Source organism: Bubalus kerabau, chromosome 1, assembly GCF_029407905.1.
Source record: "Bubalus kerabau isolate K-KA32 ecotype Philippines breed swamp buffalo chromosome 1, PCC_UOA_SB_1v2, whole genome shotgun sequence".
Taxonomy (NCBI): domain Eukaryota; kingdom Metazoa; phylum Chordata; class Mammalia; order Artiodactyla; family Bovidae; genus Bubalus; species Bubalus kerabau.
The window spans coordinates 145,557,962-145,581,757 of record NC_073624.1 but is presented as its reverse complement, the minus strand read 5'-3'; the positions used below and the strand labels follow the sequence as shown (position 1 = coordinate 145,581,757).

The 23,796-nt window shown below is 37.4% G+C and overlaps 1 protein-coding gene across 19 annotated transcripts in view; it reads left to right on the top strand.

Annotated features, from left to right (window-relative positions):
• The window catches only part of CTNNA3 (catenin alpha 3), a 1,911,430-nt gene that overhangs the window by 1,751,849 nt on the left and 135,785 nt on the right, over nucleotides 1-23,796 (top strand). Inside the window, exon 16 of one of the 19 annotated variants that reach the window (XM_055590605.1) lies at nucleotides 888-2,748. The exons of the other annotated variants lie outside the window; for them this stretch is intronic. Coding sequence (XP_055446580.1) covers nucleotides 888-972 — 85 coding nt within the window. The 3' untranslated portion in view covers nucleotides 973-2,748. Of the gene's footprint in view, nucleotides 1-887; nucleotides 2,749-23,796 lie in introns of those variants that run through there. 19 annotated transcript variants of the gene reach the window in all.

Sequence of the window (23,796 nt, the reverse complement as noted above, 5' to 3'; positions counted from 1 at the left end):
ACACATTTATTTGTTTTCTTTTTATTGGAATATATTTGCTTTACAATGTTGTGTTAGTATTTAGTCTACAACAAAGTGAATCAGTCATGCTGCTGCTAAGTTGCTTCAGTCGTGTCCGACTCTGTGTGACCCCATAGATGGCAGCCCACCAGGCTCCCCCGTCCCTGGGATTCTCCAGGCAAGAATACTGGAGTGGGTTGCCATTTCCTTCTCCAATGCATGAAAGTGAAAAGTGAAACTGAAGTCGCTCAGTCGTGTCTGACTCTTAGCTACCCCATGGACTGCGGCCCACCAGGGTCCTCCGCATATATTCCCCTCTTTTTTAGATTTCCTTACCATTTAGTTCATCACAGAGTATTGGGTAGAGCTCTCTGTGCTATATAGTAGGTTCTCATTAGTTATCTGTTTTATACATAGTAGTGTGTATATCAGAGAAGGCAATGGCAACCCACTCCAGTACCCTTGCCTGGAAAATCCCATGGACAGAGGAGCCTAGTACGCTACAGTCCATGGGGTCGCTAAGAGTTGGACACGACTGAGCAATTTCATTTTCACTTTTCACTTTCATGCATTGGAGAAGGAAATGGCAACCCACTCCAGTATTCTTTCCTGGAGAATCCCAGGGATGGGGGAGCCTGGTGGGCTGCCGTCTATGGGGTCACACACAGTCGGACACAACTGCAGTTACTTAGCAGCAGCAGCAGCAGCAGCGTGTATATGTCAATCCCAGTTTCCTAATTCATTCCTACCCCCATCTTCCCTTAGTAACCATAAGTTTCCTGTCTACATCTGTGAATCTATTTCTGCTTTGCAAATAGTTCATCTCTACCATTTTTCTAGATGCCACATATAAGTGATATTATATGATATTTGTTTTTCTCTTTCAGGCTTAATTCACTCAGTAAGATGACTTCTGGGTCCACCCATGTCTCTGCAAATGGCAGTATTTCATTCCCTTTCATGGCTGAGTAATAGTCCATTGTATTATGTACCACATCTTTATCCATTCCTGTCGATGGACATTTAGGTGGCTTCCATGTCCTGGTTATTGTAAATAATGCTGCAATGAACATCAGGGTGCATGCACCCTTTTGAATTATGGTTTTCTGTGATATATGCCTAGGAGTTGGGTTGCTGGGTCATTTGGTAGTTCTAGTTTTAATTTTTTAAGGAACCTCCATATTATTCTCTATAGTGGTTATACCAATTTACATTCCCACCAACAGTATAGGAAGATTCTTTTCTCTCTGGCATTTATTGCTTGTAGATTTTTGGATAAAGGCTATTCTGACAAGTGTGAGATGGTACCTCATCATAGTTTTGATTTACATTTCTCTAATTACTGATGTTGAGTATCTGTTTATGTGTCTCTTGGCCATCTGTACATCTTCTTTGGAGAAATTTCTATTTAAGTTTTATGCCCAGTCTTTGATTCATTTTTTTTTCTTTTGTTATTGAGCTGCATTTAAGAGTGTTCATACATTTTACATGGGAAACAATACATCATGGAAAGAAACCTGAACTAAAAACTATTTTATATCAGCTTGATAAATGTGTCAATGAGAGTTCTCTAGTATAAAGAGTATATATACAGGCAGAATCTAAAATTAGAATAAAAGCAACAAGGACAAAGTCAAGACATTAAAAAAAGCTTTTAAGAAGTGAGAAGAAGAAATAGAATCCCATAAAGACAAAGCACGCAAGGCATAATAAGAATTTTTGTTATATGCAAAGAAGGATTCTTGAATCATAGTTAAGTTTCAGTGAATGATCAATTAATTATTTTGCATGAAGGAGTCTTAATTAAAGTGAAGATTGAAAAGATAGTACAGTTTTGGCAATTCTAAATTTATGGTTACTTTCGTTTAAGTGGCTTCAATAAGTGGTGACAGAGAAAAAAACCCTTCTTAATTCATTACAAGGTAGATGAGAAAAGAGTAGATAATAAAAGAAAGATAATCAAAGTAGTAAATTAAGAAGGCAGCTGATCAGCACATGATCTAGAGATTTCTAAATAACTAGAGTATATTCTAGATTGAAGGGAATGGGGAATTGGTTAGAGATAGAATGAAATTGTAAAAGATGAATAGCTATAGCCAAAGATGTAGCAAAGAAGGTAGAACATAAACACTGAGACAAAGGAAAAAAATAAAAACAGATATAAGGGTTAACCTGCATGAGTTTCCATGGCTGTTTCTTCTAGTCTTAGGATATCCATCAGAGAAGTTCTTGGCCATCTATTGTAAAGACTTCTTATAACCTGTTTATCTATATCACAAGACTCTGTTACTTTCCAGTTTATAATTAGTGCTTATTGGATTACTTAGTTGATTTGTTTATATGTGTGCTGCTTCAATATCCCTAACAGAAATAAGAAATCTGACTTGTTTATTGTTTTATACCCAGAACTTATAACAGTCTAAATAGAATACATATATAATTGTATATGCCACAGTGAAAATATATATATATATGTATTGTATATCCATATGCAGGATATCTAACCATTTAAATCAATTAATTTAAAAGAAATAAACACAAGTTGAACTCAGAAGAAAGCAGGAATCAATATTACCCAAACAAAAAAATAATGGAGTAACATAAATTTAAGCTCTTGACACCACTCATTTTGTTTATTCCTTAAGCTATACATAGATCATATGTGTTGAACACAAAGATTTTAACTTTTTAAAATTTTGTTTAAAATTTTAATATCAGCAATTTTCAGAACACAATAGTACAATTATTTGTTTTAACTCTACATAATTAGTTTACCAACATATATTAATTTCTGTGATTTTCATTGTATCTTGTATCTTTATCTTTCAGTTCATTTTTTTTAATTTATTTTTTTATTGAAGGATGATTGCTTTACACAATTTTGTTGTTTTTTGTCAAACCTCAACATGAATCAGCCATAGGTATACATATATCCCCTCCCTTGTGAACTTCCCTCCCATCTCCCTTCCCATCCCACCCCTCTAGGTTGATACAGAACCCCTGTTTGAGTTTCCTGAGCCATACAGCAAATTCCTGTTGGATATCTATTTTACATATGGTCATGTAACTTTTGGGCTTCCCTTGTGGCTCAGCTGGTAAAGAATCCGCTTGCAATTCGGGAAACCTAGGTTCAATCTCTGGGTTGGGAAGGTCCCCTGGAGAAGGGAAAGGCTACCCACTCCAGTATTCTGGCCTGGAGAATGCCATGGACTGTATACTCCATGGGGTCACAAAGAGTCGGACACGGCTGAGAGATTTTCACTTACTTATTTACAATTTAAGTTTCCATGTTATTCTTTCCATACATCTCACCCACTCCTCCCCTCCCCTCTCCCCATGTCCACAAGTCACTGCTCTGAGAGTCCTTTCCCTTGCTGGGAGTCACAGTCAACCTCACCTAGAATGCCCTCCAATACTGTGCTGATCTGTGGACTGGCTGTGGGGCAGCTCATATTCTAATCTGGTCCTACTCCTGTGTGTTCTTGGCTCCATACATTAAAGTAATTACATATATGTTCCTATTGCCATTTTCTTAATTGTTTGGGATTGGTTTTGTAGTTCTTTTTTCTTCTGTTGTATTTCTTGACTATATAAGTCCCTTTAGCATTCATTGTAAAGCTGGTTTGGTGGTACTGAATTCTCTTAACGTTTGCTTGTCTGTAAAGCTTTTTATTTCTCCATCAATTTTGAATGAGATCTTGCCAAGTACAGTAATCTTAGATGTAGATTTTTCCCTTTCAGTGCTTTAAATATATCCTGTCATTTCTTTCCGGCCTGCAGAGTTTCTGCTGAAAGATTAGCTGTTAGGCATATGGGGTTTCCCTTCTATATTGTTTGTTGCTTCTCCCTTGCTGCTTTTAATATTCTTTCTTTGTGTTTAGTCTTTGTTAGTTTGATTAGTATGTGTCTTGGCATGTTTCTCCTTGGGTTTATCCTGTATGGGACTCTTTGTGCCTCTTGAATTTGATTAACTATTTCCTTTTCCATGTTGGAGAAAATTTCAACTATAATCGCTTCAAAAATTTTCTCATACCTTTTCTTTTTCTTTTCTTCATCTGAGACCCCTATAATTTGAATGTTGGTACATTTGGTATTGTCCCAGAGGTTTCTGAGACTATTCTCAGTTCTTTTCATCCTTTTTACTTTATTCTGCTCTTCAGAAGTTATTTCTACCATTTTATCTTTCAGCTCATGGATTCATTCTTCTGCTTCAGATATTCTGCTATTAATTCCTTCTAGAGTATTTTTAATTTCAGTAATTGTGTTATTTGTGTCTGTATGTTTATTCTTTAATTCTTCTAGGTTTTTGTTAATTGATTCTTGCATTTTCTCTATTTTGTTTTCAAGGTTTTTGATCATCTTTATTATCATTATTCTTAATTCTTTTTCAGGTAGGTTAGCTGTTTCCTCTTCATTATTTGGACTTCTGTGTTTCTAGTTTGTTCCTTCATTTTTGTAGTTTTCTCTGCCTTTTCTTTTTCTTTTTCTTTTTTTTTTTAACTTATTGTATTTGAGGTCTCCTTTTCCTGGGCTTCAAGTTTGACTTTTTTTTCTTCCTTTTGGTTTCTGCCCTCCTAAGGTTGGTCCAGTGGTTTGTGTAAGCTTTGTATAGGGTGAAATTTGTGCTCAGTTTTTGTTTCTTTGTTTGTTTGTTTTTCCTCTGATGGGCAAGGCTGAGTGAGGTGGTAATGCTGTCTGAGATTATCGAGTTTGTATTTTTGTTTTATTTGTTGTTTAGATGAAGTGTCCCGCACAGGGTGCTACTGGTGGTTAGGTGATGCTGGGTCTTGTATTAAAGTGGTTTACTTTGTGTGAGTTCTCACTATTGGATATTCCCTAGGGTTAATTCTCTTGTAGTCTAGGGTCTTGGAGTCAGTGCTCACACTCCAAAGGCTCAAGGCTTGATCTCTGGTGAAGAATGAAGCGTTAACAAGTGGTTTGTTATGGCATTAAGTGAGATTAAAACAAGTATCCAAAAATGAGAAACCTAAGATGAAGCCCAGACAAATGGCAGTTACAAAATCAGGCAATTAATAATTAAAATAATGGAATATACACATATACATATACACTCATTAGCAAAGTCAAAACAATCCAACAAAAACAAAGTACAATAGATTGACCCAGCAAACAAAGAAAATAAAAAATTATGTTTAGCAGTTAAGAACAAAACTTCAGTCCTGGGTGTTCATTGGAAGGACTGATGCTGAGGCTGAAACTCCAATACTTTGGCCACCTCATGCAAAGAGTTGATTCATTGAAAAAGACCCTGATGATGGGAGGGATTGGGGGCAGGAGGAGAAGGGGATGACAGAGGATGAGATGGCTGGATGGCATCACTGACTCGATGAACATGAGTTTGGGTAAACTCTGGGAGTTGGTGATGGGAGGCCTGGCATGCTGTGATTCATGGGGTTACAAAGAGTCAGACATGACTGAGCGACTGAACTGAACTGAAGAACAAAACTAACTAAAGCACAAACTGGAAAACAAAACTAAAGAAAGGTGCCAAGTGGGGAATAAAGTAATGGAAACAAAACCAACAAATACGTTGAGAAGAAAGGAAAGAAAAAAAGAATAGGAATGCAAAGTTAAATAGAGGTAGATAAGAAGCTTTATATACATTAAAGATTAATTGCAAGGGGAAAAAAACAGTAGACAGGAAAACAAAGGAATAAATGTAGAAAAAAATATAATAGGTTTAAAAAAATTAAAACTTAAAATTATAAAATGAGAGAAACAAACAGAAGAAGAAAGAAAAATAAATAAAATAAAATAAAAAAACAAAAAAGGAAAACTCCACAGAGGTGCAAAAGCCCAATGGATATGCAGAGGTTTATAACAACAATAAAAAATGTGATTGAATATACACATATATTTATACACCCATAAGCAAAATCAAAACAGTCCAACAAAATAAAGTACAATAGATCCACCTGGTGAAAAAAGGAAACCAAAAATTATATCTACCAGAACAAAACTAACTAAAAGCACAAACATGGAAAACAAAACTAAAGCAAGGTGACAATTGGGTAATCAAGCAATGAAAATAAAACTAATAAATACGTTGAGAGGAAAGGAAAGAATGAATAGTAATGCAAAGTTAAATAGAGATAGATTAAGAAGATTTATATATATTAAAGATTAAATGCAAGAGGAAAAGAACAGTAGGAAAAGCAAACAAAGGAATAAATGTGGAAAAAATAATAATAGGTTTAAAAATTTTTAAATTAAAATTAAAAAACAGAAAAGAAAATAGAAAAAGGAAAACTCTCCAGAACTGCAAAAGCCCAACATAGAGGTAGAGGTTATAAAAACAATAAAAAATGTGACTGAGAAAAAAAGAAAAAAGCTCAAAAGCTTAATCAGATTTCATAGTGACAATAAAAGGAGAGCTACAACAGAGAGGGGAAAAGAAAAAAATCCAAAAGAATCTACAGAACAAGTCAAAACATAAGAATAACAAATGTTTTTCTTGAGTCACTGTTGTCAGAGTCCCTCTCCCTCACTGGGAGTCACAGTCTACCTCACGTCCCTAGGTTGCCCTCCAACACTGTGCTGATTTTTGGACCTGCTGTGGGGGCAGCTCATATTCTAATCTGGTCCTACTCCTCTGTGTTCTTACCTCCAGTGTCCAAAGCTCTCAGAACGAGTGCGTTTTCTTTTGTGAGAGCTCTCAGTGACCTTTTATATATTCCATAGACACAGAGTCTGCCTAGTTGATTGAGTGGATTTAATCTGCATCTTGTACAGCTAGTGGGGAGGTTTTGGGTCTTCTTCCTTAGTCACCCTGCCCCTGGGTTTCAATTGTGATTTTATTTCCACCTCTACATGTGGGTCACCCACTGGGGTTTGCTCCTGAGGCTGGCCTGGAGGACTTGGGTTTGCCCCTGTGAGGGCCAGGTGTAGAGGTGGTGCAGCTGCTTAGGTTGTGGGGGTTCTGGCAGCACCAGGTACTCACAGGAGTTGACAGCTAGGATGCTGCTACTGCTAAGTCACTTCAGTGGTGTCCGACTCTGTGCGACCCCATAGACGGCAGCCCACCAGGCTTCCCCGTCCCTGGGATTCTCCAGGCAAGAACACTGGAGTGGGTTGCCATTTCCTTCTCCAATGCATGAAAGTGAAAAGTGAAAGTGAAGTCGCTCAGTCGTGTCCGACTCCTAGCGACCCCATGGACTGCAGCCCACCAGGCTCCTCCATCCATGGGATTTTCCAGGCAAGAGTACTGGAGTGGGGTGCCATTGCTAGCAGGATATATAGTGCTCTAGAAGGGTATGGCAACTGGTATTGGCCAATACATTCCAGTATTCTTGCCTAGAGAACTCCCCTCCTTGATAGAGAGGCCTGGTAGGTCACAGGCTACAGGGTCACAAGGTGTTGAACACTACCTAAGTGACCCTGTGTGCACAGACTCAAGACTTTTATTTTTTCCCTGTGGCAGTTCTGACCCAGTGAGATTGAGTATGAAGGTGGTGCAGCGGCTTAACTTGCAGGGACCCTGGTGTCGACAAGCGTGCAGGGACATGCACTGCCTCTGCCACAGGAGTTATGGCCTGATCAGAGGCTTTTGTCAAGCCTCTTGTAACTGGCAAGTAGAAGGCCAGTTTGTCCAGTCTTTCTCCATAGCTCCACCCATTCAGGCACTTAGAGGGCTCCCTTGCCTGGGGTCCTTCTCTGTTGTTCCGTGTGTCAGGCACATAGAGGGGCCCTACTCGGTAGATGGAGTAGGGCCTTGGGTCCTACTCTTGGATGGAGTCCTACTCTGTAGATTGGTGGATCAAGCACTTAAAGGGGTACCCTGGGTGGGGTCCTACTCTGTAGTTCAGTGCATCAGGCGTTTGATGGACCAGCCTCTCTATTTTTCAGCTGCTAATGCTGGCAAGTCGGGGACGAGAGGCTATGGTGATGGCCCCACCCCCTACATGTGACTCAGCAGTATCGCCTTACTTCCATGGCTGCCCAGTTTTCCTCCACAGCATTTCTTACCACAATTTTCTCCCTCACATCCCCTCCATCCGTCTCTCCACAGTCAACAGCAGCCCTTGCCCTGGGATTGTTCCACAATCCCTAAACTCTAGCTCCCAGCTACTGTGTTTTCCAGGAGACTTGCATCCCTGTCTGGGGTATGTATAGCTGCAGCAAGGATTGTCTGATTCTCATTCCATTTAGGCTGTCACAGATCAGCTGTTTCACTCTCAGCCTTAAATGTTTCTCCTCTGACTCAGACAACTGTCCAGGTGTGGGGATCAGACCCCTGCTTCAGTTTCCCCACCCTCCAAGGGCAGGTCCAGTCCTACTAACACTCCTGGTTTTTCCCTCTAGTTCCTTCATCCTGGCGACTTTTGCATGAGTCTATATATTCTTTTCCACTCATCAGGTACTCCTGTCCACTCTCAGCTAGCGTTCTGCATGCGCTTATTTGTCTGAAGGTGTATTCCTGATGTATCCATGGAGAGAGATGAACTCCACTTCCACCTACTCTTCCGCCATCTTGTTCTCTCAGATTGTAACTCTAATGCCTGTTTGGCATTAAGAGGAGACAGACAGAGGAGCTACAGATGAGATACTTGGAAAAGCCTAGAGCTCTAACTCTAAAAGGGAAACTAGGAATATTTCCATGCAGCAGCTTGAGGGAGCATCAGAGAAAATGATTTTCCTTGGAGTCTTGGGTCAAATAAAGCTCTTTAAGGGATAGTGATGTCATCTATAACCTATTAAACTGATGAATTTCAAGTTGCATATCCAAAAAATGCTACCATTAGAAAAGAATTTAGATACAAGAAGCAATGGTGAGCAAAGACATCAGAAAACATGTTGGTATATTCAAATAAGCTTTGGCAGAACAATACAATAAAATAAACTATTTGAAATAGCAGCATTACACAGGGAACATGTAAGTGTTTGAGATGAAATTTAAAATGGTCTCTCTTTGTACTCAGGGAGAATTTAGAATGTTAATAGTATGCTTTGCTACATGAAGAATACATATAGTGCCTTTTAAAACTTCTAAGGGATCTCTAAAATAAAATTTTCATATTAGTAGATTAAATTAATGTGAAGAGCTAGAATTTAGAAAATGAGGAAAATGTGGTATGAATATAAAAATACAATCATTTTGTAAAATATGCTAGGTATATCATTATTTCTAATATGTAAATGTGGCAAGCTTACTTTAAAAAATATAATACTAGTATAAGTATAAAGAGATAAAAGAAAATTTATCATTTAACAGAGGCATGTAAGAATCCTTTTTCTAGGAATCCTGGGCAAGAGGAGGAAATATCTCTTTCTAAAAGAGGAAAGAGATGTATGAATAAGTGGAGGGAATATGAGTAAGTAAATCCTGATGACTTCTATTTGCTGAGTGATGTGGAATATGTGGAGCCTTCAAAAGATAAAAGTGGAGTGAAAGTTTGCGTAGAAAAACAGAACAAAATCTGGGAATTTAAAAAGTAGTCAATCTGAAAGATATTCAGTAAGTCATTTACTTATGATCTGTCACACAATTCAAAACCTAATACATTTATTAGTAGAAGGAATAGATTCTCTCCACCTGTTTTGAGAGAACTAGTGAATTAGATTTACCTACAGTCCTAGGATGTAAAAGAATTTTCAGTAGAATTCCAGGGACTGAGAGAAGTGAAACTACTATAAAGAATATATTGAAATTACTGACTGGCCCAGGCTAGGACAGAAGGGAAATAAGGTTGGAAACTAGAACAAGAGGTGGAAAGGTAAGGATATGTCACCAACAGTTGATCAAGATACAGACTATAGTGCAGTTCTTCCTGCTCTACATCTGTTTCCCTCTCAGAGGCATAATGTCTTACTGTTGACATATTTTGAATCGAGTTGGAAAAGGACGCTAAAATATGACTGTGGAGAGGATGCTCAGAGGCTTGGAGGGTGTCATATTCGGTACCTAAGGTGTTAGAAGGAGATTCACAGCTCCACAGGGTGGTAACTCATTGGGAAGTAGACCCATTTCATGTTTTGCCACAGCTAAACCATCCAACATTCTCAGAATCGATAGGTGTCGCTGCCAAAGACTGCCATAGAACAGGAATATTGTGTGTTCAAGTTGTAGTAATGGTAGGGTAGGAAAGCTGAGTTTCAAATTCTGACAATGTCTTACACCTGAACTGCATCTACGTTCAGTTTAATTTCAGTTCATACAAACTGTGAGAAACCTCCAATTGTTTTAAAATGGAGGAAACCTTGTTCTTATTTACACTTCCAATTCAGCTTTACGAGTTTTTCTCAGACACTACAGTGTTTTACTGAGGGTAAAGTTTAGCAGTTTTGTATATAGGTTATTCCTTAGTTCCACCCACATCACACTTATTTCATTGCAGGGCTTTTAGCGTGTTTGTAGTGGGACCTCTGAGAATGGATGCCATAGCTTCCAGTACAGTATTTATCAGCAAGTAGTCAATCATTTGGTAGGAGTACACCCTCAGCCTCACATATAGATTTTAAATAGCTGTATATTTTGAAAATAATAAATTATATTTTCTAAAATACCACTAAATGCTGTTTTCTCATTTTCTTTAACTGCTGCTGCTGCTAAGTCACTTCAGTCGTGTCCAACTCTGTGTGACCCCATAGACGGCAGCCCACCAGGCTCTCCTGCCCCTGGGATTCTCCAGGCAAGAACACTGGAGTGGGTTGCCATTTCCTTCTCCAATGCATTAAAGTGAAAAGTGAAAGTGAAGTCGCTCAGTTGTGTCCGACTCTTAGCGACCCCATGGACTGCAGCCCACCAGGCTCCTCCATCCATGGGATTTTCCAGGCAAGAGTACTGGAGTGGAGTGCCATTGCCTTCTCCGTTTCTTTAACTATGATTTTATTATTAATAAAAGGCATAATAGTAAACATTGAATGTTTACTACATTCTGCACTATGATGAATATATATGTTTTCTCATTTTTATATTCAGAACAGTTTGATTGATTATTATATTCTCTAATTTATTGTTAAAGAACCTGGGATTCATAAAGGTCAGGGAAACTGCTCAAGGACACATGAATGAATTTGAGTTGGATTTGGTCCACTTTCAGAATCTGGGTACCTTATCAGTGTGATACAAGTTTTTACCCTTGTGCTAAACACAGGAGTAAAACCAGTTCTTTCTGTAAGGAGAAACAAAGCTGACACATTAAAAATTACAATAATTGTGTAATGTATGCTTCTGGCTGTAAACATGTTAGGATTTCAGAAGAAAGGGATTAGCAGTGGAGATTAGCAATAAGCAGAAAATGAAAACCTGAACAGGTGAAGTTTATATTAGACTTTGCCATATGAGGATTGGATTATAGGGTGAGATAACATAAGAAATAAAACCCACAGGGTGGAGGCTGTGACGTAGAAATGAGACAGATCCATTTGGGGGCTCTCAGAAAACTGTATAATAAAGGAAGAAGATGAACATGAAGAAAGTGATAGATTATAAAACATGTTAGAAAATGGATAGGAGTTTTTTGTTTGTTTGTTTTTGTAATGAGGTGGAAAATAGGGAGGTAGTTAAGAATTATGATGGTGGCATGATGGAAAGAAAATGTAAGTATGATGTGTGATGAGACTGACAGACACTTTTGGATGGCACTGCCAAAAGAGACTCAACTTCTTGGGAGTTCAGCCACAGTTAAGAGACCCAAATAATTAGACAGACTTTGGCAGTTGTGTGTGTGTCCTTAGTCGCTCAGTTGTGTCCAACTCTTTGCGACCTTACAGACTGTATCCTGCCAGGCTCCTCTGTCCATGGGGAGTCTCCAGGCAAGAATACTGGAGTGGGTTGCCATTCCCTTCTCCAGGGGATCTTCCCAACCCAGGGATCAAACTCTGGTCTCCTGCATTACAGGCAGAGTCTTTACCATCTGAGCCACCAAGGAAGTCTTAGGCTGTTCTGATAGAGGCTAAAAGAATCTTGATAAATTCCTAGATAATACTGTACCTGGGACTGGAGAGATTACTTCTTTAAAACTTGATATAACCACTTCTGAGCCTTGACACAAGTCCCTTGGCACATGTTTAGTACTTCTTCCAGCTAAAAGGGGAGACACAAAGCAGGTTTTACACTGGTTCTTTATGTATTTCTGTCACTACCACAGTGATACACTCATTCCAGGGCAGAAAAGTCAGGCTTTAGTGTTTTAAACATAGGAAGGACCATCAACACAGTCATATAAGCTGTGTTACATTATTACACTGAGCCTGTGGAACCTTCCAACAATTCAACATTCCTTTTATTCAGCCTCTGGGACTTTCTAGAATCAGACTTAAGGCTTGCTAGAGGAAGCAAGCCTTTTTTCTCTTCCACTGATTCATTTCTCAGGGAAGCATCTTCCAAATTCCTGCTTGAAATGTAAATATTCTGGGAACAGTGACATGGGTGGGGAGGTGGATTGGCTAGTAGTCTCTACATTTAGTATTAAGTATTCACACGTTCCTGGTGGTTCAGATGGTAATGAATCCACCTGCAATGCAGGAGACCTGGGTTCAGTCCCAGGTCAGGAAGATCCCCTGGAGAAGGGAATGGCAACCCATTCCAGTATTCTTGCCTGGAGAATTCCATGGACAAAGGAGCCTGCTGGGCTACAGTCTATGGGGTCGCAGAGAGTCGGACAGGACTGAGTGACTAAGCAAGCACACACACTCACATATTCACTTAATACCCTTGTTGTCATAAAAAGTGTTGTATCCTTTAAATAAATTTAAAATCCTCTGATGCAAAGACTATTTCATTCTCCTCTGGGAATTCTCTCCAGACTTATCCTGGGATGAGAAAGAGGCAGATTTGAATGGTGTAGAACAGGGGAGGAAATCAAACTGCTTCTGTCAGTCTCTCCTTTCTTCCCAAATTTCATAAATGATCTTTCTGCTTAAATTAGTTCCTTAGTTTTCCCAATGATGACCTGGGCTCTGACTTTCTCAGATTGACTGTATTATTTCCCACTTGCCATCTGCTTCTGAGTTTCCTAATATTTCTGCTGTTGCCTCTTCTCTCATTTTGTCCTCTCCATCCTAATGGGTTAGGTTTTTTAGAAGAAGAAAATAAACAAACAGTAACTAAAACCCAGCTCATCTATAGTTTCAGTGGTGTTTGGAAAAGAAAAAGAATTGTACATATGTGACAATTTACTGTCTTAAACTGAAAACCCACTAGAATTTACTATGGTTGTGAAATGTTTCTCTTCATAATATTTAGATGTTAGACTATTTAATGTTTTATTCATGAATTATGCCTTTTCTCACCTCAGGTAAATTCTATCTAAGCAGTATCTTGATTGAAATTTCATGGTTTATATAACACTTGATAACATCTAATTCTTTTCCTTCATCTAAACAGGGAACAAGCGCTAAGTAAAACTTTCTAGATAATTATATCTTTTATGGTCACTTAAGATGAATTTTTAAAACTTGTTGAACATGTGTGGGAAAAAGACAAAAATGATAACTCTTCCACAAATAAGAAGTATAAAACATACTTATCGTTGTCAAAAAATAATGATTTGTGTGTACCAACACTAATATTACTATTAATACAGTTAAAAATAGAAAAATTTATCAAGTATATTCAAAAATATACCAGAATGATTTACCTATCCTCATGAAACTTTATATTTTAAGATGCAATGCAGTGTCAACTTTCACATGAAAAAATGATGTACTAAATTGTAGGCTTTTCTATAATTTTTTTTTTGGTTCATTTACTGAACATCTATAAAATATCAGGCACTGTGCTTGGTATGAAGGATATATCAATACCATCAATACCCACAGTAGAGAATTTTGAACTAGGCTAACATAAGATAAAACTGCAGAAGAGATGAGAACAGGAAGATGGGCAGCAGTGCAGAGAGCTGAAAGAAAAAGATCTGAAGGACTGATTTAATAAAGTAGGAGTGGACATGATGACAGCATAAATTCAGCTCTGAGAAAAACTGAAGAAGCTTGCTAAGAGTCAAGATATAAATAGGAAAAGGGCTGGAACTGGATTATCCCATATAGTTAATGCAACAATAAGCAGTTCTGGTTTTATATGTCTACACTGTCCCTAAGTATGTTCTCAAAATCTTGAACAATTTGGCAAGCTAAACTGACTTGTCTGCAAATGGGCCAGTTTTCTCAGATATTTTATAATTTTAACCATGGCCTGCTACACTCAAGAATTATCCTAACTATACTTCAGTAACATTTAAAGAAAAGAGAATTAGAAATAAATAAATAAATAAAATAAAATATAGAGGAATGTGTGGGTGTAAAGGAGTTTGCAGTAAAGCACTGAGCTCTCAGCTTTCGTTATATCCAGGATATCCTATTTAATGCCTGGACAATGGGAGGATGTGCTTTAAAGGCTGCCCAAGTGAAGGAAAAAGAGAAGAGCACTCATGAATGCTCAGAAATCATGTTGCACTCCTCTGTAGAAAGGGCGTCTCTGGATAAGGCAGCTATAGTGTGATGGCACATGAGGAACTAGATTCAGAAGTGGGAGTACATTTGTTCTCACTTTGTGGGTACTTCCCACTGGACACAGCTGGTATTTAAGAAACCTTTTTGCCCCACCTTCCTTTTTCAATGTGGAGCTTCCCTGGTGGCTCAGATGGTAAAGAATCTGCCTGCAATGTGGGAGGCCAGGTTTCGATCCCTGGGTTGGGAGGGTATGGCTACCCACTGCAGTATTGTTACCTGGAGAATCCCATGGACAGAGGAGCCTGGTGGTCTACAGTCCATGGGGTTGCAAAGAGTCAGACATGACTGAGTAACTAACACTTTCTTTTCACTTTCAAGATACAATCCCAAGAAATGGTAAATGAGCAGAGGGAAGGGTAGAAACTCAACTTTCCTCTGTTTAGCTAGAACTTGAGACTTAAAGTCTTTTTGGAAGCATAGTTGAAATGTATGAAATTCATTTATTCTATGCTTCAGCATCTTTTTGTTTGTTAAATACAAAATCTTTTTGCAAGTGCCTTGTCTTGCTTTCTGAGGTGAAGTTTTCATATTCTAACACAATGTGTTAATGACAGCAATCTAAATGTTTAGCCCACACAGAAATGGTAATGTGAAACATTGGTGAGTTTTATGTCTCTTCTTTCTAAAGGCAGTCTGATGATTTAAACTATAAGAGCAGCAAAAGGTAATTTTTGTTTTTCTTGATTGGACGACTTAATTCTCTTTCTTTTATATATTAAAATACACATAAATATATAGCACATAATTGAAAATATAAATTATGAGATTCATAGATCATTTAAGATTTTGAGAAAGCACTTCTGGCTTTTCAACCTATAACTTTAAGAAAGCACTTGTTTTATATCTGAAATAAATATTATATCAGGGAGAAAGAGTTATTTTTCTGTGCTCTAAAATGATGGTTCTTTTATTCTCTCTTGGACATTGTGTTAGGGCAATTCTAGGCTGTTATTATTGCCTTTTGTAAGAATATGCTTCTTTTAAGTCATCGGTTTATTTTACTTTGTGGAGCCTTGAATCACTGGAAACATTTTTCAGTAATGCCAAGGAGAAATACTTTAACATAAAGGAAAATAATGCTGTCAGTTACTTTTACATGATAAAATCTGCATGCATCCTAATATGATAAGTAATGGCAAAAATTCAGCGTATATTACATCTTAGTAATTGTCTATTATTAATAAAATTAGAGTGAGAGGGCACTTTTACCTGAAATCTGATATTTCAATGTATGGCTGTAGGGAATTTATCAAAGAATTTGGTGAACTGACTATGCCAGTTTCCAGGTGGCCAAATAGTTCTATATTGTATGAATCTGCAGAGATTTCAGGAGAATAGAATTAAATTATGAATAGTTTTAGAACACTGGAGCCTAAACTGTTAGAAATATGGGAGTAAACAAAGACTACCCAAAGGAAAACATACAGAAACCATGCAGATCTCACCATAGTAAAATCAGTTGCCATTGCTTGCTTTTGGCAGAGACAAAAAGACAGTCATGGAACAGGGAAAGCTTTAAAGTGGGAAAAAAAAAAAAATGGGAAGATTTCTAGTATCTCTAATTGGAGATTACTTACACAGGGAGGAAGCAGGGTATCTTATGGAATTGGTTTGGGTAGCACATTTTGCTTTCTCTGATGGTTACTGACTTGAAAACAGGGGCAAATAGGTGTTGGCTGGTAGTTGTTGCTCAAGTCTTGGACATTCTGGACCAATTGCTACAGAGACTGTGGCTTTATTTCTTGATATTGTTGCTGCAGAAGTTGTGAATCAAAGCTCTATTGTCATGTTTAGTTTGATCATTGTCCTTTTGTCTATTTAGTCTCTCAGAAATTTAACTGATAATCATTTATTGAAGATTGTGATGTATAGGTAATTATATAAGCGATACTAAATTAATTTTATATTTAAAAACAATATTTCATAGAAAAAGAGCAGTCTGTGATCATCTGTATTCTAAATTGATGATCCAATGAGTTTAAAAGTAACTGGTTAAAAGAAAAGGAAAAGGAAAAGCACTGATATATTCCAGTAGATGTAGCTTCATAAATATAACTAATTTTATCAGTCTTATTCCTGCTGTGTTTCATGAACCCTTAATTAGTGGAGTTTGGAGTTAATTTTCTCTTCTACAGTTCTTTGACGAGTCTAGGCTACAAATAGGCTATTTTTTCACTGCCGATAACTTAAATTCCGACTCCTATGTCTAACTCTCTCACTCCTAAAAGTTATCATGCCTTATCCTCAGCCTCATCATGTTCTCTTGCCTCAGATCCTTTCATTTCATCCACTTCTAGTCATTTTATTTTCTCTTTCTTTGCTTATACAGCCTAGTCCACTTGACCTCCTGTAACAACCACTCTCTTGATCTCTTTGTCTCCGGTGACCACATGGTTCACAAAATCTCAACCCTGCTTCAATCCAAGCACTGCCTCCTTCTGTCCTTTGCTTGGTCTGCAGATTGTGAATTTCACCCATTCTTTCCTTATGATCAGGGATGTGTTTGTACCAGGAGATGTTAGAGAAAGAGGGAGCCTCAAAGAGACACTAAATTCTTACTACTCTGGTATTTAGTTGCTTGTCATTTTTAATTTGGGACCAATTCTTACCTTCTGTAAGAATTTAGGTTCTGTTGAGCACTCTACCTTGATTATAGGCAATTTCTTCTATTTGTGCCATCCTTCACTTGAACATAGTCTTTGTTATTTACATTTTGTGACCTTATTCCCTGATTATGGGTGAGAATTGATCTCAGTGCTTTCACTTTGGTGGTCACAGACTCATTAGCCAGGTCCTTTCTGCTTTATCTTGAAAAAAAATTGCACTGGTCAATAGTATACAACTATATTATCATGACACTTAAAATTTAAGCCTGCCTTCCTTTGCTCTTATAATGTCTGAGTGATTGTTTAGTAATTTTATTTCTCCATGGAAGCTTACTCTCTGCTTTCAAGGTTTTATGTGTATTTTGTTAGACTCTATTTTTACTATAAACATAGGAATTATTTTACAAATATTTATTCATGGACTTTTGTTGGATTAAATGTTTTCGTCTGTCTATAGTAACAACAAAGGGCAAGAAAAAATAAAGAACATCACAATTCCATTATTATTGAGATAAAAACATCCAGAGTTTTAAATTAGGTACTCTTGGGAATTAAATATTTTAAGAGGTACTGTACTTCAGGTTTTCCTTAGGAAAGCACCTCTTACCCCTCAAATTGCATCATTATTTGCAGAAAATATTTCCTTATGTCTTATAGGAAAAAAATTTAAAACTTTTGGAAGTGTTTCCATTATATTTCTGATCTGATCGAATTTATAGTATGTGGGAAAGTAGAAATAAAAATGAAAGAAAATGATCTGTAGAAATAAAAACATTAAACATACTATTTTTTCCCTTTGAATGTTGTTGAAAGCATTTTGTTGTGATTGTTTATCATAATTTTCCCACATATGTGAAGAAAATATTCACAGTTGTCATATGAATAATTTATCTTAATTATTTGGGACCTACAATATGGTTTTAAAGTTTGTCAACATATATAACTTTGGGGAAAAAAGCTGAGTTATATTTAATGGAAATTTTCACTTTTTACTCAAACAGATATTAACTACCTAAGGAGTTATTTTTCAGGTAAATAAAGGAAGAACAAAATGTAGTGATATAAAGTCCACAATGATACCAAGGGAAGTCAAAGATGCATGGAACTATTTGTTCGTTCATGTACTCACTCATTCATTTATACAAGCACTTAAAAATATTTAGTGAATACTTATTATTCAAGGGGTTCTATTCTTCATATAGAAAGTAAAATCTAGATATGGATTCAATTCTGCCTTCAAGGGTTTTTAAAATTAGGGGAGGAATAAATGTAACTATTAGAAATCCAGGAAGTGACCAGCTATGCACTGAGAATTATTACTTTACAGAAGAAGATCTATTTGAGCTCAGTTTTAATGAACAAGTGGGAACTTTCCAGGGGAAGAGGAAGAAAAGCACTTAAAAGAAGGAATGTGAAATGTAGGGTATGGTTAGAAGGAAGTGAAGCAAAAGATGTACTGGTGTGGGAGCAACTTCATGAAGGGCTTGGAAATGGTATTTCAACTTATAAAAATCTGGAGATGCCAAGTGTCTAAGAGGACTCTGATGTGTTGAGTAAGAAAAATAAGGGAAATAAAGGTGCTTTTTTTTTTCAACTGCAATTTGAGTTTCAAAAATGGAAAAGATAATTTTGAGGATATTAAGTTCAAATACAGATATTTTAAATTTCAGATAAAGCATGTAAGTAAAAATATCTAATTTAACTTACAAGAATTTAGAATTTAGAACAAGAATTTAGATTTAGAATTCTAAATTTAGAACAAGAATTTAGAATAATACTGTATATAGATATAAATTAGAGAATTACTCTCAAAGAGATATGGTTAGAGCTGTAAGATTCAATGAGTTTCTCAAGGTAGAACTATATGAAAAAAGAAGAAACAAAAACTTTAGTCAGGGTAGTAAGATCAATTCAAGGGAATTCCCTAGTTGTCCAGTGGTTAGGACTCCATGTTTCCACTGCAGGGGCACAGGTTTGATTTCTGCTTGGAAAACAAAGATCTCACAAGCTGCACTAGTGAGCTTGTGAAATGAAATGAAACATAATAAAAATGAAATGGCCAAAATGTGGCCAAAATGAAAAATAATAAAAACATAGGTAAATAAAATAAAATATATTCAAAAATTTAAAATATTATACTATGTACTCATTAGCTTGCTTTTCTTTCTAAATTATTAAAAAAGACCTTGTACATGTGGTAAAGTACCAGCTTAATGGGCCCAGAAATGGGAATATTTTAGATGTCTCATGGATCCTTTTCAGATCCAACTGGTCATGCCTCAATGGAAAAAAGAGCTGTACTTTCCTCAGCTTCTTTTTTCAGATTGGAGTTTAGTAGTCTAGAAGAAGATATACTTGTACTTTCAGTAGTTCTTCAATGTAACAACAACAGCAACAACAACAACAAAAAAAAGGAAATTTCCCTTTGAATTTGTGTGGCAATACTCTCACGTGCCTGGGGTAGAGATATATAATAGCAACAGGGTTCAAGTAATGAACACTTTCATTTTTGTTTTATCTTTAGGCTGAAGCTTAGAGAACCTTATATTATAAGAAGAATGTTTTAGTAGAGATGTCATTAGAAATACCAAACTAATAAGTAAATATTTAAATGTACTCTCCATAGAATATTTTAATGTTATAATGATTAGTAATATTTTTGTTTAATATCTTTTACGTTATACTCTGCTCTTTGAGGGTGATTTAAGAGCAGGGGTTGTAGTGCCACAGATTTTCAAATGTACTTTTCTGAGCAGAAAGCAAAGGGAGCCACAACACAATCGAATTTAAGTAGATGAAACCTAGCATTGTCTCATAAGTGCAGGTTAGAAGTGACTGTCATTTCCTCCCAATATGGAGTACTTTGGCATTTAAGATGTTTCTTTAGGGTTAGATTTTTTTGTTTGTTTGTTTTCACAGCAGATTATATTTCTTGTTGAATTTTGCTCGGTGCATATGAAAAATGCCAAGAGGTTATCACTTGTCTGCCTGGTATTTTATGATAAATCCTGGCTTTGGAATCCAATACACAAGATTTGAATCCTGACTTGGTTACTGGATGATTTTTTGTGTGGATACATCACTTATACTCTCCAGACTCAGGTTTGTTTTTTTTTTTCCCTGTTTATCAGTAAAATGAGAAATCAAAACCCACGTGATAGGCTTGCTATGATAACTATGTAAACAATGTGTATAAAAACTACTGAATTGTCTCATTAGTTAGTGTTAGTCACTCAGCCGTGCCCAACTCTTTGTGACCCCATGGACTATAGCCCACCAGGCTCCTCCGTCCATGAGATTTTCCAGGCAAGGATATAGGAGTGGGTTGCCATTACCTTCTCCAGGGGATCTTCCCAACCCAGGGATCGAACCCAGGTCTCCTGCACTGCAGGCAGATTCTTTACCGACTGAGCTACAAGCTCCCTACTAGGGAGCTACAATTTGTCCCTACAAGTTGTCTGGTAGGGACATTACAGTTCAGTTCAGTTCAATAGTGTCTGACCCTTTGCGACCCCATGAATCGCAGCATGCCAGGCCTCCCTGTCCATCACCAGCTCCCGGAGTTTATCCAAACTCATCCATCGAGTCAGTGATGCCATCCAGCCATCTCATCCTCTGTCATCCCCTTCTCCTGCTGCCCCCAATCCCTCCCAGCATCTTTCCAATGAGTCAACTCTTTGCATGAGGTGGCCAAAGTTTTGGAGTTTCAGCCTCAGCATCAGTCCTTCCAATGAACACCCAGGACTGATCTCCTTTAGGATGGACTGGTTGGAACTCCTTGCAGACCAAGGGACTCTCAAGAGTCTTCTCCAACACCACAGTTCAAAAGCATCAATTCTTCAGCGCTCAGCCTTCTTCACAGTCCAATTCTCACATCCATACATGACCGCTGGAAAAACTATAGCCTTGACTAGACAGACCTTTGTTGGCAAAGTAATGTCTCTGCTTTTTAATATGCTATCTAGGTTGGTCATAACTTTCCTTCAGTGGTGTATGTTATTTTCAAATGATTTTAAATTCTTTAAAATATTATGTGAATAGGCACACACAAAAAAAGCCCCAGGAAAAAGTGGGTGTCAGTCAGTTCAGTCAGTACAGTCGCTCAGTCATGTCTGACTCTGGGACCCCATGAACCACAGCATGCCAGGCCTCCCTGTCCATCACCACCTCCCGGAGTCCACCCAAACCCATGTCCATTGAGTAGGTGATGCCATCCAACCATCTCATCTTCAGTCATCCCCTTCTCCTCCTGCCCTCAATCTTTTGCAGCATCAGGGTCTTTTCAAATGAGTCAGCTCTTTGCATCAGGTGGCCAAAATATTGGAATTTCAGCTTCAGCATTAGTCCTTCCAGTGAATATTCAGGACAGATTTCTTTTAGGATGGACTGGTTGGATCTCCTTGCAGTCCAAGGGACTCTCTAAAGTTTTTAAGTTTATTACAGAATCCAACAAAATTTTGAATATGGGACACAGAAACAATGCACGGTTGGAAAATGAGAACGGTTATAGTCAACAGCTGACAACAAAGTTGGGTTGAAATATTTTGGCCATAAAATGACATGGATTAATGGTCATGGCTACTCATGGTTAATAGTATTAAAGGAGAGCCAAACAATGAAGTGTGGTAGGGAGAAGAATAGGTTACATTCTGCATTTCCAGAAATGAGAAGATAAAAGTTCCTCAGGTAGTCATTTCTAACAAATTTCAAAATAGACACTATGGAAGAGTGTTTTTGAAAATAACTATGAAATTTGGCTTAGTATATACTTAATTTTCCTAATAATGTGATTATAAAGTAATAAAACTACAGTTAAAAAAAATTAGCTCCATTACATTTTTAGGCACACCATAAGTAACATCATGATATCCCTTGAGGTCTGCCTCCTACAAGATACTAAATTAGAAAGAGCAGAGTCAAGCACTGAAGGACTGTCAATCTGCCAGCAGTCACCATGTGTTAGACTGGTGCTTAACAATGAGTATGACTGACCCCTGCTGAAGAACATAGATAGTATGAGGGTACCTGAGGCAATTGCAACCCACAGGTGAAAACACAGTCTCTCCAATTTGTAGTGGAATACCGAGAAATTAAGGTGAGTCACATCACATAAATGTCACCTGCTCTGACAGCATACAGGACAACTGCCCATGGTGTTTTTCTTCCAATTTTCTCCTTGAATAATGAAATAACTTGAAGATGCCAGTGGGGACTGGTAGTCTTTTACTGTAGAAAAGAATATTTTATATTTCAAATCTGAATAATTTGTTACAGCTAAGAGAAACTGCTGAATCGCAATTGCTCTTGATGAAAGCAAAACTCATTTAATATAACTACATGGGAAAAATTAACCTAAAAAAGGCCAGAGTAGCTGTATAGTACCCTCTTAATGACAATATTACCACTGAAATTGCTGACTTTGGGTTTGATATTTGTCCCTTGTTTTTTAAAAAATAAAGATGCATTTACATTATGTTTTTAACAAATGACTTATTCTAACAAACAAACAAATGGTTCAGTATTTAAAAGACAGTGTCCAGTATATTTCCACATCGTAATTTCTTACTCTTTCTTTCCCGTGTTTGTCTGTTTTCCTTAGATGTTCTTTCTTTCACATTGACATTGAATCAATTATCTTCAATTATTCTGGGCTCTCTTTTTTCTTCTACTACCCAGATGGCTACCTTATGGATGCTATTTTCCCTGGTTATTGCCTATCAATACATCTTTTTATTTCTTCTCTTCCGTTTCTCTGAGCTCAACAAAATTGGTTTTTATATGTCAATTTTGCCTTTTCTTTCTGCAGGCTGTTTCTCTTATCTTGTCCTGTGATAACCCGATTCTCCATGAACCAATTCTTGTTATTTTTCCACCTTCTCTTATTTCTCCTTTAGCCATATTTCATCAGTTCTTTCCCTTTATTTTTTGCCTCTTTCTTACCAGTGATTGTACTTGTAATATTTCTCTGCCAGCTCTTTCTCCTTATATAATTCAGTTCAGTTCAGTTCAGTTCCTCGGTCGTGTCCAACTCTTTGCGATCCCATGAATCGCAGCATGCCAGGCCTCCCTGTCCATCACCAACTCCCGGAGTTCACTCAGACTCACATCCATCGAGTCAGTGATGCCCTCCAGCCATCTCATCCTCTGTCGTCCCCTTCTCCTCCTGCCCCCAATCCCTCCCAGCATCAGAGTCTTTTCCAATGAGTCAACTCTTCTCATGATATGCCATATAATTATTTTTACTACAACTTTCTTTATTTACACTTAGATTATTGAGGCTCATTATGTGCCTACAATATAAGAACATAAAGACACTATGACACAGACCTTGCTGTCAAGGCATTCCCCATTCAGAAGAGACAGACATTTAAATCAACAAGATAAGACAAAGGATGTAGAAAATGCAGTGATGCAAATAGATACAGGATTTTATAGAAGCCCTAGGAAATGTGCTATGGGTCAGGAGAGAGTGGCATCAAGAAAAATTTCCTGGATGATGTGTTACCTTGGCCAAGTCTTGAGAGATGACTGGTAAGTAAACTGGCATTGCCGGAGTGAAATGGAAGGTAAAGAAGGTAGAAAGGAAGCTTGCAGACAGGAAATGGTCTTTCTGTAGAGGGAGTGATTTGTCAAACTGAGAAGCATGAGCATGAACAGGAACCTTGGATGCATTTGAAGCGGGAAATAGCCATAATCAATATTCATTTTGATTGCATAT